The sequence below is a fragment of the Aspergillus fijiensis genome (genome assembly GCF_003184825.1).
Source record: "Aspergillus fijiensis CBS 313.89 unplaced genomic scaffold BO72scaffold_12, whole genome shotgun sequence".
In the NCBI taxonomy this organism is placed as follows: Eukaryota; Fungi; Ascomycota; class Eurotiomycetes; order Eurotiales; family Aspergillaceae; genus Aspergillus; species Aspergillus fijiensis.
Window position 1 is genome coordinate 158,372 of NW_024468988.1, and position 16,188 is coordinate 174,559.

Here is a 16,188-nt window from a genome sequence, read left to right on the forward strand (position 1 = left end):
ATTACTTTGTTGGGTCTCGGGGGAGTTGCTTTCCCCGCGCGGGTGCCGAGTTGGGGAATTTGGGGTAAGAGCGGGCTTGGGGGCGGGTGGGCGAGATGCGGAGGAGCTCTCCTTGCATTACTTCGTGCTTATAGATGGGAAAGTATTTGTTGCGGAGTGCCGATCCCATGGCATTGTCACCGGGTAAGTTTATTCTTGTTTATGAAAAGCTTGGGATGTTTAATGGCTAATAATTCAATAAGTTCAAATCCTTTGAGCGATAACGAGATGGGGGACCAACTACTCATCACTTGGTCTTCTGGTGATTCGGAAAACAAGGAGCATGGAATGAGAATTGTTCGATATCTCTTCATTTCACCCTGGCTGCGACAAAGAAGCGAATGGCACTGCAGAATATAACAACAGACACTGGAGCAACACGGAGACACGGCGGACAGCCAGGGGAGAACATATACATGTGTGCCTGTTGGAATAAGCTGGCAGAAGATCAACATGCTTTGTGTATGGAAAAGCAAACTATATTTCAATTGAGAGCTCTGGGGCTTCGTTGCAAGAGGACTCGAGCTGGTTGGTTGACTTGGTACGCTACAGGAGGTCACCGCGCGACTCAATTTACTTGGAAGCTATCAGAATGATCTTCCAAATCTGAGAGGTGTTTCATACGCACCATGGCTACTTTTCGCAACGATTGAACGTCCAGAGGTGTGAGTACCTTACAAGAGATGAAGTTCTAGGTATGATCTTCGCCGTTTGTAGACGCCTGTCCGCAAGCCGCATCGCCATAATGGAGACTTCGATTTCCTTACTTGCGGTCCTCGAGCTTGAACTCACTGGCTTGTTTCGTCTGTCACTTTATACACTAGAAGATATGCAGGTAAGTAATCGTGATTGACTGTCCCGTGCAGAACTGAGAAGTCAAGGTCATGGAGAAGAGAAGGCGGGCAGCAATGAAGATAGGAATAGCCTGATTTCACTTGTAGCCGTAGCCAGCTGCGAGAGTAACCTAGAGCCTACTACAGCTACCTGGTCTTTGCAGACAAGACTTGTTGCCGGAGCTACTTTGTTTGATAGATTAGGTGTCTCCTTTCAAACGGAGTGCCAATGACTGAGCAAACATCTAAGTCTCCTTTCCCCAATACACACCAAAGAAGCAGTGGCAAGAGTAACACAGATAGAGCGGTCATGTAAGATGTCAACCTGGTTCTAATTTTGTTCCAGGCAGTGGAATTGTGTGTTCAGGACAAGAACTCCTGTCTGCCATCTACCCATATACGAGATCACGTGCTTCCATACAGCATCACGTACTCCGACAGGAAGCAGTGAGTGACGTCACCACCGGCAGCGATGGGTAATCTCAATACCAAAGTTACCGGTATGTTGCCCCAGACACAAGCCAGCTAAAATCACCTCGACCGCCAGAACCTCAGCCACTGAATGGTCGTGGCTTTTGGAAGGACTGTCATGGCCTCTTGAGATTGCACGCCTCTGATTTTCTGGAACGGGCTTCCATGAACTTCAGCTGTCATCATGGAGAGCCTTGATGGGATTTCCATCCCCCGCGATGCGGCCGAAGAGCGCAGTGTTGGTCGTCTTGATGGCGGCCGTTCTTCCAGAGCATCTCGGGATGGTAGCAGCTCTCCAGACTCTCCGACTGACTTCAATTTTCCTTATGCAGACACCTCCTTTACCTCTGGCTCGAGCAGCAAGCTGGCTGGCGACCAGCCCGAGTCAGCGTTGCGGAGCCTTCTCGACTTGGAAGACGATCGAAAGTCCCCCCGCGCGGCCTCACCGTTCCCCTCGCTGCCCTTCAGCGCCCCATCAGCTCCCACAGCCCCTATGAGCGAGGAGGGCGAGGAAGCTGAAGATGAAGAGCCGCAGGTTGCAACCTCCTTCGAGCGGGACTCGACGCCCACGTCGGCACAAAAGCAGCGATCTGCGTTTTTCGACACGGGCGGCGAAGAGGGGATCAACCGCATGCACAAATTCTCGCTCTACGAGACAGCCACCCGCTTCTACATGGTCGGCATGGACTTGTCGGACACCCGCTTCCGGATCATGAAGATCGATCGGACCTCTGAGTCGGGCGAGCTGATCATCTCCGAGGATGACATCGTGTACAGCAAGCGGGAGATGAGCCAGCTGTTGGATACCATCGACGACGGCAATAAGAGCTCGGGCGGACTAAAGCTTAAATGCAGCGCCTGGGCTATGCTGGGATTCATTCGCTTTACGGATGCTTATTACATGCTCCTAGTGACGAAGAGAAGTCAGGTTGCCATGCTCGGCGGTCACTACGTCTATCAGATTGATGGAACTGAATTGATCTCGTTGACGACATCCAGCTCATCTCGCCTGCGACCGGAGAAGAATCCTGAGGAGGCAAGGTACATTGCGATCCTGAATAACCTTGACTTGACCCGGTCGTTCTACTTCAGTTACTCTTACGACATTACCCATACTTTGCAGCGCAATATCTGCCGGGAGCGCAAAGCTCATCATGAGGGACAGCCCAAGTCATTCCAGCAGGATTACAATCCCATGTTCATCTGGAATCACCATCTTCTCACCCCGGCTCTTACCAAGTTACGCAACCCTTGGGAGTGGTGTCTTCCGATCATCCATGGCTATGTCGAACAGGCCAAACTTTCAATCTACGGGCGGATTGTGTACATAACCATTATTGCCCGTCGTTCTCGGTTCTTTGCTGGCGCTCGTTTTCTGAAAAGAGGAGCGAATGACCTGGGATATGTGGCCAATGACGTCGAAACTGAGCAAATTGTCTCTGACATGGCGGCTACGTCGTTCCATGCGCCTGGTCCGCTGCTCTACGCTAATCCGCTCTATACGTCATACGTCCAGCATCGTGGCAGTATCCCGCTCTATTGGACTCAGGAGAACTCCGGTGTTTCCCCCAAGCCAGACATTGAGCTGAATCTGGTTGACCCGTTCTACTCTGCTGCGGCTTTGCATTTCGACAATCTGTTTGAAAGATACGGTGCTCCAGTCTACGCATTGAACTTGATCAAAGCTCGAGAACGGACCCCACGCGAGTCGAAACTTCTCAAGGAATACACCAATGCCATTCAGTATCTCAATCAGTTCCTTCCTGAGGATAAGAAGATCATTTATCAACCTTGGGACATGAGTCGCGCTGCGAAAAGTCGCGATCAAGATGTTATCGGGACACTCGAGGATATTGCCGGGGACATTATCCCAAAGACTGGATTCTTCCAGAACGGTGTTGATGCCGAGTCTGGGCTTCAGCTGCAGAACGGAGTAGCGAGGACCAACTGTATCGACTGTCTTGATCGTACGAATGCTGCTCAGTTTGTGATCGGAAAACGCGCGCTGGGCCATCAGCTCCACGCTTTGGGAATCATCGACGGAACAACAGTGGAGTACGATTCGGACGCTGTCAATCTGTTCACTGATATGTGGCACGATCACGGTGACACCATCGCGATTCAATACGGAGGCTCTCATCTGGTCAACACCATGGCAACCTACCGCAAGATTAATCAGTGGAGCAGTCACTCGCGAGACATGGTCGAGAGTTTCAAGCGTTACTACAACAATTCCTTCCTTGATGCTCAACGCCAGGAAGCATACAATCTCTTTCTTGGCAACTATATCTTCTCCCAGGGACAGCCAATGTTGTGGGACCTGTCCACCGACTATTACTTGCATCATGCCAATCCAAGGTCATGGGCAAACAAAAAGCGTCCTCACTATATCAACTGGTACAATCCGGACAACTTGAAGAAGTTTGAATTGCCGCCCCCTCCTAAGCCGCTCAAGGAACCGTTGTCGCACTATGACGACTATTGGCTCGAGTACTATCGCCCGCTAGCAGTGTCATCATTCTCCAAGGTGTTTTCCTACAAGATGAACTCCACCCTCCGGTACCTACCTTTCCGCCCTGGATCCGGTGCTCCCTACGACATAAGCCCGTTCGTGACCAGAATTCCACATGAACCGGTGAACCGTGAACGTCAGACCCACCGAACAGTCAAAATCCAGGAACCTGACAAGACAGCAATCGGCCGTTCCAACTCCACAACCTCGCAATCCAACCGGCGTTGGTTGAACCAACCCCTTTCCGCGGACAAACAGCTTCCGGCCGCAGGAATCATGAAACAACCCACATACACGTCTTTCGGAACGCCTTCACAAACTACCGCTTCCCTCCAGTCCTCCCTGGAGCCCGGCGCCGCGCCCAGTAAAGCGCAAATCGCTCAATGGACCCTGGGCCAGCTCGTGCACGACTCCCTAAACCCCACCGTCACCGCCGCGGAAGCCGAAGAGTACGAACGTTACATCAACCATCCCCTGAAAGTGCCCCTTGTAGTCACCTCGGAGAACGAACTGACCGCGACCTCGATCCGCGAAAACGAAGCCAACCTCGACTACATCGAGTATGCCAACAAATGCAATGTCGAGGAAGCCACCCTCGAGGCCAACGCGCTCGAGAACCTGGCGGATTATGTCGAATACCTCAACGTTCCCGAGACCGGGCTGACCGTCGTCGCGGAGGACTACGACAAAAAGCGATACAAGCGCTACCGGCAGTGGTTGCGGGGCAAGAGTCTTTTCAAGCAGCGTGTTGATTCTTAGAATTGATGCTCATCGTGCCTAGGAGGGATGGAAGCATGTTTCATGGAAAAGTATGTTTAGAGAACTTTTTGTCTTCTGATTCATTGATCTTCGTCTCGCTTTGTTCAAACCTTCCACGAATTGTGTTGTTTCACCAAATGCCCTTGCCATGACATGATACCCTTTGCCGCGTGCGTGCGCACTTCCTGATGTTTTCTGCTACCATCAGATCTTGTGGTTTTTTTTTTTTTTTTTTCTTTTACTTTTTTTTCGTTGTTATTTACTTGTTCCATCGGGGTTGAAGAAAAATTAGAGTTTCAGATAGTGTTGTAGCTACTGAGTACCTATTGTGACTATTTCTCAATGATGGCTGTACTTAAAATCGGCGTAAATTTGAAGCATCACTTCAAGTAGCTCAATCTCTCTGGCAAAACTCGGATCACATCGCCCTGACCCTAATCTCGGGACTTTCAATCTGAAATCATAAGCAAACGACAAAGTGCCTCGCTCCTATTGACAGCCGAAGGGGGATGAGTCGATACGACGCAAGATTTGACTGAATCATTCTTCTCCTTCCGCCTGCCCAAAATACCTCCCATCTGACGGATCCACTTCCGCGAAGAGCAGCCCACGCAGCTCTTCCTCCGCCGCAACGAGCTCCTCCAGCTCCTTACCAAAGTCACCAGCCGCGAGGGCCTCCTGCTCCGGCGTGTCCGGCCGCAGGGGCTTTTCCAATGCCAACCGCAGCAGAGCGACGACGCCCTGCAGCTCGTTCTTCAGCCTCCCCAAAATCCTCAACCGTCCATCATTCTCGGGAGCATGACTCCGGGAATTTTTTAACCTCCTGGTGGTCGACCCCCCGGCGGCGGCGCGGATCTCCCGCTCCTCGTCGACGACATTCAACCAGCATGGGCAAACCCCGCCCAGGATCTCAGTCCGCCAGCGCCAGACGCGCGGGTGGGCGTTCAGGATCACGGCGCGGGCGACGCCCACCGCCGCGAAGAGGAGGGGCGGGTGCGCGGTCCCGAACGGGTTGGTGAGGGTGCTGTAGATCAGGGGGATGGTCTCCTGCAGGTATTTTGTGGACTCGATGCCGAGGGCGGTGGTCGTTCGTTGGATCTCGGTGAGGATGAGCGTGGAGAGCCTGGGGTGGGGGAAGGAGGTCAGTGCGGAGGAAGCGGAGGGGGAGGTTATTGGGTTCGTGGAGCTGATGTGGTGGAAGGAGGTGATCAGGTTGTCGCGCAGGGTTTTGGTCAGGCCCGCGGTGAATTCGGGTTTATTGCTGCTGCTGCTGCTGCTGCTGCTGCCGCCGCCGGTGGCGTAGCTGGTTTCGAGGAGCGCGTGCAGGGCCGGGTAGGCGGTGCTCAACAGGCGAAGGGAGTCGTCTTCCGGGGTGATGGTCGGCAGGGAGAGTAGGCATGGCCGGAGGGCGTCCTCGAAGACGGAGCTGAGGTTCGTGCGCCGCAGGATGTCCGATTGGACGTAGCGGATGGGTTGCAGGAGTTCTCTGAGGAGGGTGCAGCCGCGGATCTTGGAGGTCAGGGTCTCGTCGTCGATGAGCGCGAGGATTGGCGGGATGAGTTGCGAGAATTGTCGTTCTAGTTGGGTGATCGATGTGGACTTTGCGGGAACAGTCTAGGGGTTAGTGATGCTGGTTCTTTTTTGGGGGGGGCTTCAATTTCAGGTGTCAAGGGAGACAAACGTCATATTGAGCGAGTGCCCAGCTAAAGACTGTGGTTGAGTAAACGGCAAACGCCTTCCAGGGCTTCGCTTCTGGGTCCAGAGTGGTGAGGTCGAATCGGGCCAGAGGGACAGGGTGGAAGTTCTTGCGGCCCTCTGCTGTAATGGCTGGGTTCCTCGTCTTGGTGAAGAGAGGTCGGATCCTCTCCTTCAGGACCGTCTCGAGATGCGTCCACAGAGTGCCATCGGAGCGCGTGGTCGCGCTGAAACCTCGAAGGATGTCAATTGAGATCCGGTGCGCTTCTTCGGTGGACCAGGGATCGGCTTCCGAAGTGAAGCTAGCAAGCGCAACGAGAATATTAGGGATGTTGGCCGCTTTGCCAATGGGGTGCACTTTGTTCAGTCCGGAAATGACGGTGATAGCTTGCGTCAGCTTTTGCTTCTCTTCAGCAATGGCGGCAAGCTTGCGTTCTGGAGGAATGGTTAGCAGCGTGTTAATTCAAGAGAACCGGGCCGATCTTACCACTGGCCTCTTCGATTGTCTCCGCGAAGATGGACGAAGGGAGGGCAGCGTTGCTTGCCCAGTCATAGATGTAATCTGCCGCCTCTACATCGGCTTCAAGCGCCGTCTCAGAAGCCCAGTTGTGCAGGACTGCTTGGGCCACCAGTAGGTTCTCACGAAGCTGAAGGGGATTTGTCAGCAATGACTATTGTATGTGCTAAGCTGGGCGCTTACTTTGGCCGGGTCCGATTCAGCTTGAGACAAGCAATCCTGCCATAGGTGATTCAAGCCTCCCGTGGTGGTATAGCGGGCAGTCGCAGCCTCTGGGAGTTGAAGATCACCTCGCGGGAGGGATTCGCATGCTGCCGCGCGGAGTTCTTCCATCTATCCGTGCACTTGGCAGGCAATCCAGCGCTCTTGCCCTAAAAGGAGGTTACGATGAGTTGTGAATTGTTATTGAAGGCTTTACTGGAAATTCAACAGGCGGGAGAAGGTTCAGGTGACACAGAGGTCCAGAACTTGAGAATTTGAGGAGAAAGTTGGACTGCGATCCCATGGTTTGTATGACGGCAGTTTATGCAGCGAGCGGTCAGTTGGCGGATTTCGCCCAAGCCGTCAGTCACGCTGCAACTCCATGTCTACAGTTACTTGAGACCACCAAAAAATTGTTCAGCTATGCGCTCGCTAACTTCTATTCATAAATTTTGACTCTATCAGACCCCAAGCTCTTGTCTTTTATCAGCTAAGACTTTCAGGACTTCCTCTTGATCGGTTGACTCGGGATGCACTAGTTGCCATTCAACCACCATCTGCAATGCCTTGGCCAGCCATGGTCCCTTCTTACCACCCATGGTCTTCATGACTTGATCGCCATTAACAAGCGGTTTCAGATCGTATACATCTTGCAGGCCTTGTTCCTTGATGTACCCGATAAACCTGGCATACTCTTCGACCACTAATGCACAACATAAGTCAGCTGTCCGTACGGGTTGTGTGGGAAGAATGGGCTTGAGATTCTCACCTAGGTCATACTGGCGTCCGCTCACGACCTCCTGAAGTATGGCCTGAACAATGCACAGCCTCCAGTCCTTTTTCCAAGAACGAATGTGCAACCCAACGTGCCTGCGAACTTCCATTGCCGTTCCACTCACAGTCCCTTCCAAGATTGAGTTCTTCACCTCAATAATCGACTGCCAGCTTGCTGCTGCATCTCCCACAACAGATATCACTTTGTTGTCAGCTCGCAAGCTTTCTTTGGCAACCTCTGCAGCCCGAGGCGGTGGTGGCCGCCCTTTGCCTTTTGGGGGGCGGCCTGAGACCTTTGACCACGGAGCCATTGCTGAGAGCATCCAGGCGTAGAACTCCTCTTGCTTGTCGCGAATGAGAAAGTTCCGAACTTGTTCCACTGTCTGTCGAGGGTCGACATCAGTAGGCCGTATCAGTCTCTCTACTGTGTTGTAGGCGAAATGCCAGGATGAAGTCTCAACAGTGGCATCATCCTGGAAATTAGCGAAGATAGTCGGATAAAGACCTAGGCGATCTATTATATGTAGGGCACCGCGAGGATCAGGTCCTAAAAATAATCAGCATAAGATCTAGCGTAAGTTGGAGGCATATTCGCTAACCATGAAGCATCTTTTCAAGTTCCTTCAGGACTCGCTCACGGCTGATTTTAAGCTTCAGAGCCTCGCCTATATGAGCGTTCTGCATTGCCGCCTCAGTTTCAGGGTGTATCAGGTATCCCAGGCGGCTCGCGAAACGGATTAGTCGTAGCACACGCAATGGGTCATCCTGGAATGTTTGATATGGCTCCAATGGAGTGCGGATGATCTGGTCCTGCATATCCTGAAGACCGCGTCTGGTCAAATCTTCGACCTTGGACTCGTTGAGATTATAGAAAAGTGCGTTGATGGTGGCGTCCCGGCGCAACGCGTCTTCCTCGGCTGTTCCGAACTCCATCTGAGGGTTCCGGCTATCGGCGGTATATGTCTCTTTCCTCAAGTTGACCAAGTCTACATCGAAGCCGAAAATGTTCGTCGTCACTGTTTCTAGGTGCTTGGATTTCTCCGGATTCGCCTCGATCTTATGCAGACTGACAAGCTCTTTGCCTAGATCGCCGCTCGCATGATCCTTCCGGTATTTGTCCAAGTTGCCAGGGATGTCCATGTACTCTTTCAGCAAGAGCCCAAACTGATATCCAGTCATGTTGTTGATGCCAACATCGATATCTTGGCTGTCCACTCCGAGCAACTTGTCGCGCACCCATCCTCCAGTGAATCGCAAGACAGTGCCGGAGGGGTTCGCATCATGAGAACCTTCTGCGCACCTTCGTTCATGTATATACTTTGCAACATCAAGTAGGAGGGTTTTGAGAGTATTCTCGAGAGGCGTCAACTGGATTTCAGGGAGAGTATCGGTGGATTCGCTCATGGTGTTCTCGCGCGGGGCAGCCACAGACAGGCGCCGTCGTTTTTCCGGTCGGTGAGAAGGGCTGCGGGATTCGGGACGTCTCATGAACGAGATGGAAAGAGCAGCTCTGTGCTTGTGCAGGTGTTGCCGAGGATATAAGTTGGGGGTAGAGGATTGAGGATGGAGGCGTGTTAGAGGGGTAGAATGGGCAGCGCTATAAGTTCGTGAAGAAAGAATGACGGCGGGGCGGAATCGAGGGAACTTGACCAGGGCACGGGGGGGAAGAGTCGCACACATTGACATATGCCATGACAACCGTGACTCAGGAGCGGTTCATCAGGGAAGTATGACAGAACATTGACCGGGCTGCTCTTCGAAAGAGAGAAGTCCATTCCAAGAATAGAGCATGACTGCAGCGACGGAGCAATAGTACAACCGGCAGATTCATGCGGGCTGCCTCCACCGCCTGCCTCTTCAGAATCATTCTCCATCGGCACGGTGAGGTCACAGAGAGTCGGTTTGTTGTTATTGGCTTGTTGACTTTAAGGTGATTGACAATCTAATGTGTATCGATTAAATGAATCTTTGAGGCTAGTCTGAAATTCTGCCGAGTCGATAATTGTCCGTGGCTGACAGGAGGTCTCACGTGCATGGTCCGATTTACCTCTACTGTTCTCCCACGTTGCGGCCGCGGTGAAGTGGCTTCATTCATTCCAGCACCGTCTTATTTTCTCTTCATCTTCCTTCCCTCTTTCTCCATTCCACATCTCCCAGGCTGACAGCTGACTTTACTCCTCGCGCACTTCTTGCTTGACCTTCTAATATTTCTGACATCGTCTTCCCAGTCGATGGGCTCTAGATTCTTTTCAACCTCTTTTAGTGTCGCGTCGCAACTTACTCGGAGTCCATGACATCGCCCGGAGATGCTGCTCCGGTCAAGCCTCCGCCGTCGTTCTCGCCCGGCGTTCCGCGTGTCGCTTCCAAGACGAGGTATCCAAACCAGCGCCGCGACTCTTCTCCGTCTCTAGATGCAGATCTTGCTGAGTCCAGGGTCGCATCCCCGACCCCGCCTCTTTCCGCCACGACGTCAGAATTGCCAATTCGATCAGCATCACCGCGGACACCGTCCTTTCGATCGTCAACACCCCAATTGGCCCGGTCATCCCTCGGCTCTCCAGTAGAAGGACGGTTTGAAGGCTCCGAGGAGATACGCTCGCTGATCATACGCTCGTTCTCTCCGGTAGTCGGAGTCTATGCATCAGCGGACACCGATGAATTAGTAAGGCAAAAGGGGTTTGCGGGCGGGTTTTGGCAGTTAATCCGGCCATTTGGCGAGAATATCCCAGGAAAGCTTGTCATTCGGGATAGTGTTGGAGCGAGTCGGAGCTGGGAGGATTATGGAGTGCGCTTTGTCGATCTTGGAAACAATAATCAAAGTCCCCCTGAGTCAAGCGGGGGGCGGAGCTCCCCTTTAGCACACGTGGAGGAGGTCTTGGAGAAGCAACTGGGCTCATTGGACGATCCGCTGGGCGGGTCTCTATACCCCAAGGACTTTCTCGGTTTCCCCAGCACATCACCATTATACAAACTATACCTTCGACAGCTTTTATCCATAGCATCGGCGACACCCCACGAGACTTTTCGACATCCAGTGGCCTGTGTTATCGCCATCAGCTCGCGCAATATTGCCCCTCTGGAGACTCTAAGACGACTCTATGCAGACACCAACAATGGAGATAAACGGGTGCCTGACTGGATCCATCCTGAGTATCTCCGGTACTACGTCTTAGTGCATGATGAGGATCGCGACGACATCACAGAGTCTACGAAGCTATACGATCAAATGAAACGCCATTTCGGGCTTCATTGTCACCTGCTGAGATTGCGCAGCAATCAATGTGTGGTTACAGATGATGACAGTGTTCAAGTACCTGAGTGTGAATGGCTTTCGCCATCGGAGCGGTTGCATGGCTGGGCAGGTGAGACAGGTCGCTTGGACTGATTGTGCGTTAAGTGCTAATAAATACCAGAGCCCTTAGTAGACCTTGATACGGGTGGGCTTCCGCACGTCTTTGAGTCGGATATGATGGCGATTAGGGCATTCGTTCGGGAATTAGTTGCGCAATCAGTCGTGCCGTACATGGAAAACCGAGTGGCGGTATGGAATGATCAAGTAGCCTCTCGCAGACGTGGTATCAGCGGAAGATTCATGTCCATGTCACGCCGTTGGGCAGGCTTCGGATCCGGCTCTCGATCCAGTCTGACCTCTGGTGGAGCCAGTGGCAATTATGATACGGCTCATGGCTACTACAAATTTGACGCGCCCGAGGCTGTCCTGCGTAAGATGGCTGACTTTGCATTTATGCTTCGTGATTGGAAGCTTTCCGCATCGACGTACGAACTTTTGCGGTCCGATTACGCGAACGACAAGGCTTGGAAATATCACGCGGGTGCCTATGAGATGTCGGCTGTGAGCATGCTCTTGAGTCCATCTTCCATGAGTACCAAAGTCAAGATCGAGGCGATTGATCAGATGCTCGAGACGGCCTCTTATTCGTACTTAACTCGATGCTCGGATGCGCCCAACACTCTACGATGTCTGACTCTAGCGATGGAGTTGCTTAAATCACGGGGTGGCTCGGCGGTAGAGAGCGCGGCTAGATGGGCCATGCGGGTCATGGACCAGGGTCTCGCCGGCTCTATCGGGCAGGGTCTCTTCAGTGAACGAATCTCGGCCTGTTATGCGGCCCGCAACGCCGTGCCTGGCATGAAATGGGGGTCTCGTCGTCGCAAGGCCGGGATGTGGAGCGTTTTCGCTGCAGATCTGTGGCTTCGACTGGGGAAACCTTCCCTAGCCTCGGCAGCCTTGGAGGAGGCGGAGCGCCTGTATGCGGACGTTCTGCAGGGGGATGGGGCATTTTCAATGCCAGAGATGCAAACTTTCATCGACAACCTTAGGCATGCCGTGAAGGTTGAGTATCTCGAGGCTCGAGGCCTAGATACTAGGGACGAGACAGCCACCGCAGCAGCTCTGGGAACCGAAGAGACGAGCGAGCAGCTGGATCGACGCAAGAATCGGAAGTCCCTGATTGTGAATCCTCTGGACTCCGGACTTAGCCCGACACAGGGTATGAGGGATAATGACAATGCAGCCGATGATGACTTTGAACGAGCTTAGGGACGGAATGAAAAGGCCGGATAGGCGCATGGAAGGTTATACATCATTATAGACACTCGTCGAATCTAATGCTTCGTATATATGTGTCACCTGCGTTGTAATTGCTCTGCTCTTTTACCTTGCCAGTCACTGAGCCATCATCTCATGTAAGCCCGGCATGCAGTAACCAGGGTCCTCCAGCCGTCCGATGACGTCCACGGTGCATTCCCCGAGCGAACCATCACATGACCCGATCTTATCGATAAGATCACCACCCGGACAACCAACGGGCTGGCCCATTTATTGACATCAGATTCCCACCCGAAGGACACCGCGGAACAAAGGCCAGAGCAGCCGTCAAGCAGGCAGAGCCCTCACAACACTGCTTACTGCTGACGATTTATGTCATACTTTCTCCCACGAATATCTAATCCTAATCTCACCATCATCATCTACACCTACCACATCTCACCCGCGAAGAATCCAACATGAACGACCTCCTCAACTACATCCTCTCGCAGGATCAATTCAGAAAGTGGGTAATCCATCGACTGGACCAGCCAGCCCCGTGTCCGTTGAATCCCAGTCTATCGCACAGCTCACAAAAAGTGTCATCTCACTGATCCTTTGGTTTGGCATGACAGAAACCGCCTCCCATCCCTCTACTCCGACTTCCCCACCCACCGCAAGATCAACCCAGAGGGGTACAACACCAACATCGCAGCATGGCAACACGTCCTCGCCAACGCCGCGAAACACGGCTATATCCACTCCACCCCTTCATCCTCGTCCCCCGCCAGCGCGAAGCCAAAGGCCAATCATCTGATCCTACGGGCGGATGAGACTCTTCTCCGTGATTTGGAAATCCTCGAGTGCGGGCGACCGGTGGCGCTGGGGGCGGTTTTTGTGAGCCTCTCTTTTCATTTCCCTCATCTTGTTTGGTCGAAGGGTTTTTCAGAGGTGTTATTTTTTTTTCTGGGGAAGGAAGTCTCGTCGCTAACACGACCATGGTTCTGTGTCTTTTTCTTAGGATGAGGCGATCCGGAATCGCACGATGGTGCCGTTGCAGATGTACAAGAATAGTGGGGTGAGCTTGCAGAAGCCCGGTTGGGTGGTCGATACTTCGGCGTTGAGTCCCTGGGTGGTCATGAGCTGGGGAATGAAGCAGTTGAAGGGGGTGGTTTTGGGGTCCGAGGAGGCGACACCCCGACTGCAGGCGCAGGAGTTGGTGCTGGTGGAGAATCTGAAGGTATGTTCTCAAATGAAGAGGCGATGCGGTTAGATTGGGTGAGGGGCTGATGATTGCTTTGCTGTGGTTGTGGAACAGGAAGCTGCTGAGAGAGTGGTTAAGAAGGCTATGGGGCAGAATCCGTCCAAGACGGACCTGGTTTACTCTAAGGAGAAGTTTGTGGAGGAGTTCGCTTCCATCTTGGATGAGGGGAGCCAGTTGTCCAATGCGGATCTGGATGTGCTTTTGCTGTATCTGTCCCGCGATAGTGGGGCCATCGCGTACGATGGAAAGGTTTGTTTCTTGCATTGTTTTTTGTCTATCATTGGGGTGTTTATGGCTAATTATGGTGTAGACTATCAGATTTAGACCTACCAACGACTCGCCGAGGGAGATCACGGAGCAAGATACCGCCGTGGCCTCGATCAAATCGCTCATGGCTACGATGGCCACCCAGGTCGAGAGTCTGGAGAAGAAGATCGACGAGCTGAATCTGACTGCGAAGACGGCGCTGCAGAACAAGAATCGCGTCTCTGCGCTTTCGGCTGTACGCTCGAAGAAACTTGCTGAGCACAATCTCAAGCAGAGATTCGATACCCTGATGCAGCTCGAGGAGGTCTATTCGAAGATAGAACAGGCTACGGATCAGGTTGAGTTTGTTAAGGTGATGGAGTCGAGCGCTGGAGCGCTGCGTGGCTTGCATGCACAGATCGGAGGTGCGGCTAGGGTTGAGGATGTAGTGGAGGAGTTGCGTGATGAGATGACAAAGGTGGATGAGGTCGGAAACATCCTGAATGAGGCCGGTCCGCAGATCGACGAGATGGAGATCGATGAGGAGCTTGAGGAGTTGGAGAACAAAGAGCGGGAGGCGAGAGAGGAGAAGGAAGCAGAAGAGACCCGCAACAAACTTGCCGAACTCGACAAGCTCGAGCAGCGTGCCAAAGAAGCCGCGCGCAGTGCAGCAGCAGAGAGGGATCTTGATTTTGAGCTAGAGGAGAGGTTGTCCCGCATGTCGGTCGAAGAAACCCCCAGCGCCACAGCTCAGTGATCAAGGAGAGCAGCCTTTAACCGTCGAAGATTATATATACAGAACATAAGGTTTGGCGACCAGCATCACGGGAGCATTAGTGATGCATTTCAGTCAGTCCGCCATTGAATGACTCTGGTGGCAGTGGAGTCTCGGGCGCTACAGCACCTGACATACTGGCATCTACAGGCACACTGTCGGGAGGATCTGTGGTGTCCGCTGGCAACGAGGCATCTGTCGGCTCTGAAGCAGGTGTGTTCTGCATTGTACTCGACGCAGCGGATTCTTGTGGTGTTGTCGTACGCGCCGCCGCGCGACTCTTTTGCCGAGCATTGGCAATGAGTTTCTTGAAGTCGTCTTCATGGCTTGATGACCAAGCAGCTTTATCGAAATCCTTGCGCATGATTGATCCAGGAGCCTCGGACGATGAAGAAGATTGGTTGCCTTGAGTTCGTTCCCAGATGTCGAGTTCACGCAACAAGATTCCATGAGGCTTAGGCGACTTGGAGTCGCAATTAGCGTTCCACAGATTCACCCATTCGGTATGGCGTCTTTGCAGCAGTGGCCGTGGGCCTGTACTGGGGATGCCCAGATCTTTGAGCTTTTTCCGAAGCATACTCTCCTTATATAGAGAATAATTAATGGTTGGAAGTCTCTCAAGTGGTTTGTTCTTGGGATTCCTGTATGGAACTGGCGCAGACATCGGCATTTGTAGAGAGCTATAAGAGTCAGAACCGTTTCTGACACACGTAAGCATGAGAGCATCCTTACCCGAAGGAAGTCTTGGGGGAAGCTTTGGGTGGTGCAGGTTCTCCGGTGCATTTATCAAGATGTGAGAACACGGCTTCGTTCTTCATCCTCCGCTGACATACAGGACACGCGACAAGTCCATCTGCTGGAAGCCAGCTTTTAGCACACTGCATCGGACAGCTCGTAGGACATGAAAAAAAAAACATACCTTGAACAAACTCCTCATCCTGACTATCGTCGATCACCTCAATCACTTCTGCAGGAGCTTGCTGCGTCGGACCTCCCCCCCTCGCCTGCGAGCGCGTCCGCACCCCCTCCACTGACCTCACCGCAGCAATATCTGTCTCCGTAGAAGTAGTCGCGATCCCGTCTCCGAGCTCCCCCGACACATCTACCTTCCGCTTCTTCGCTGCCCGCGCTAAACCCCCCTCCTCACTATTTTGCTGCGCCGCCGCCGCCGCCGCCTGGGTGGCTAGCTGCAAGACGCTCGGTCTCGCATTCTGAAACGTCTCAACGAGCTCCTGCACCGCCCAATTCTGCCGCAGCTTCAGCTCCTGGTCCGAGCTGCGACACGCGGGACATTTTCCCTCCGTGCTGAGACAGCGGCGGATGCACAATGAGCAGAATGTGTGGCTGCACGAGGTGATGACGGGGTTCTCGAAGAAGTCCTTGCAGACTTGACATCGCAGGGCGGACTCGAGCGGCGCGAGGAGGGACAGTGGCGTGGTCAGCCAGTCGGTCGAGTCGGGGAGGTCAAACGTCTGGTGGGCCATTGGGTGGTTAAAAGGTATCGACGGTGGACTATTGCGAAAGCATTGAGGTTCTGGGGTTTTGTTTGGTGG

General features: G+C 53.0%; 5 protein-coding genes across 5 annotated transcripts; 3 read left to right on the top strand and 2 right to left on the bottom strand.

Moving 5' to 3' along the window:
* Positions 1 to 1,404: 1,404 nt before the first annotated feature.
* BO72DRAFT_445913 (phosphatidylinositol-3,5-bisphosphate 5-phosphatase) lies at positions 1,405 to 4,830 on the top strand. The gene has a single exon (XM_040944167.1). The coding sequence runs from the start codon at positions 1,528 to 1,530 to the stop codon at positions 4,612 to 4,614; it is 3,087 nt and encodes a 1,028-aa protein (XP_040803611.1). The 5' UTR covers positions 1,405 to 1,527; the 3' UTR covers positions 4,615 to 4,830.
* A 122-nt stretch (positions 4,831 to 4,952) lies between these two features.
* On the bottom strand, positions 4,953 to 9,744 carry BO72DRAFT_484346 (tRNA adenylyltransferase). The gene is made up of 7 exons (XM_040947850.1): positions 8,401 to 9,744; positions 7,797 to 8,348; positions 7,495 to 7,730; positions 7,010 to 7,159; positions 6,797 to 6,956; positions 6,296 to 6,744; positions 4,953 to 6,213 (listed from the first exon to the last, which is right to left on the bottom strand). The coding sequence occupies exons 1-7, from the start codon at positions 9,485 to 9,487 to the stop codon at positions 5,155 to 5,157; spliced, it is 3,693 nt and encodes a 1,230-aa protein (XP_040803612.1). The 5' UTR covers positions 9,488 to 9,744; the 3' UTR covers positions 4,953 to 5,154.
* BO72DRAFT_445917 (TRAPP III-specific subunit 85 family protein) lies at positions 9,737 to 12,440 on the top strand. Its single transcript, XM_040944168.1, has 2 exons — positions 9,737 to 11,163; positions 11,215 to 12,440. The coding sequence occupies exons 1-2, from the start codon at positions 10,092 to 10,094 to the stop codon at positions 12,360 to 12,362; spliced, it is 2,220 nt and encodes a 739-aa protein (XP_040803613.1). The 5' UTR covers positions 9,737 to 10,091; the 3' UTR covers positions 12,363 to 12,440.
* A 389-nt stretch (positions 12,441 to 12,829) lies between these two features.
* Positions 12,830 to 14,617, top strand: BO72DRAFT_466723 (putative vacuolar sorting protein SNF7 family protein; the record flags this gene model as incomplete). The annotated part of the gene is made up of 5 exons (XM_040946785.1): positions 12,830 to 12,876; positions 12,986 to 13,247; positions 13,372 to 13,590; positions 13,669 to 13,863; positions 13,925 to 14,617. 5 exons carry the CDS (start codon positions 12,830 to 12,832, stop codon positions 14,615 to 14,617), a joined length of 1,416 nt encoding a protein of 471 aa, XP_040803614.1.
* A 76-nt stretch (positions 14,618 to 14,693) lies between these two features.
* On the bottom strand, positions 14,694 to 16,119 carry rad18 (E3 ubiquitin-protein ligase RAD18; the record flags this gene model as incomplete). The annotated part of the gene is made up of 3 exons (XM_040948429.1): positions 14,694 to 15,315; positions 15,368 to 15,488; positions 15,555 to 16,119. 3 exons carry the CDS (start codon positions 16,117 to 16,119, stop codon positions 14,694 to 14,696), a joined length of 1,308 nt encoding a protein of 435 aa, XP_040803615.1.
* Between the last annotated feature and the right edge of the window lie 69 nt (positions 16,120 to 16,188).

Excerpts from the sequence above, each read along its gene's own strand:
- BO72DRAFT_445913 (XM_040944167.1), top strand. The coding sequence starts at position 1,528 with ATGGAGAGCCTTGATGGGATTTCCATCCCCCGCGATGCGGCCGAAGAG.
- BO72DRAFT_484346 (XM_040947850.1), bottom strand. The coding sequence starts at position 9,487 with ATGTCAATGTGTGCGACTCTTCCCCCCCGTGCCCTGGTCAAGTTCCCT. Across the intron at positions 8,349-8,400 it reads ACTTGAAAAGATGCTTCATG|GACCTGATCCTCGCGGTGCC; the intron begins GTTAGCGAATAT and ends GATTATTTTTAG. Across the intron at positions 7,731-7,796 it reads CGGACGCCAGTATGACCTAG|TGGTCGAAGAGTATGCCAGG; the intron begins GTGAGAATCTCA and ends GTTGTGCATTAG.
- BO72DRAFT_445917 (XM_040944168.1), top strand. The coding sequence starts at position 10,092 with ATGACATCGCCCGGAGATGCTGCTCCGGTCAAGCCTCCGCCGTCGTTC. Across the intron at positions 11,164-11,214 it reads GCGGTTGCATGGCTGGGCAG|AGCCCTTAGTAGACCTTGAT; the intron begins GTGAGACAGGTC and ends AATAAATACCAG.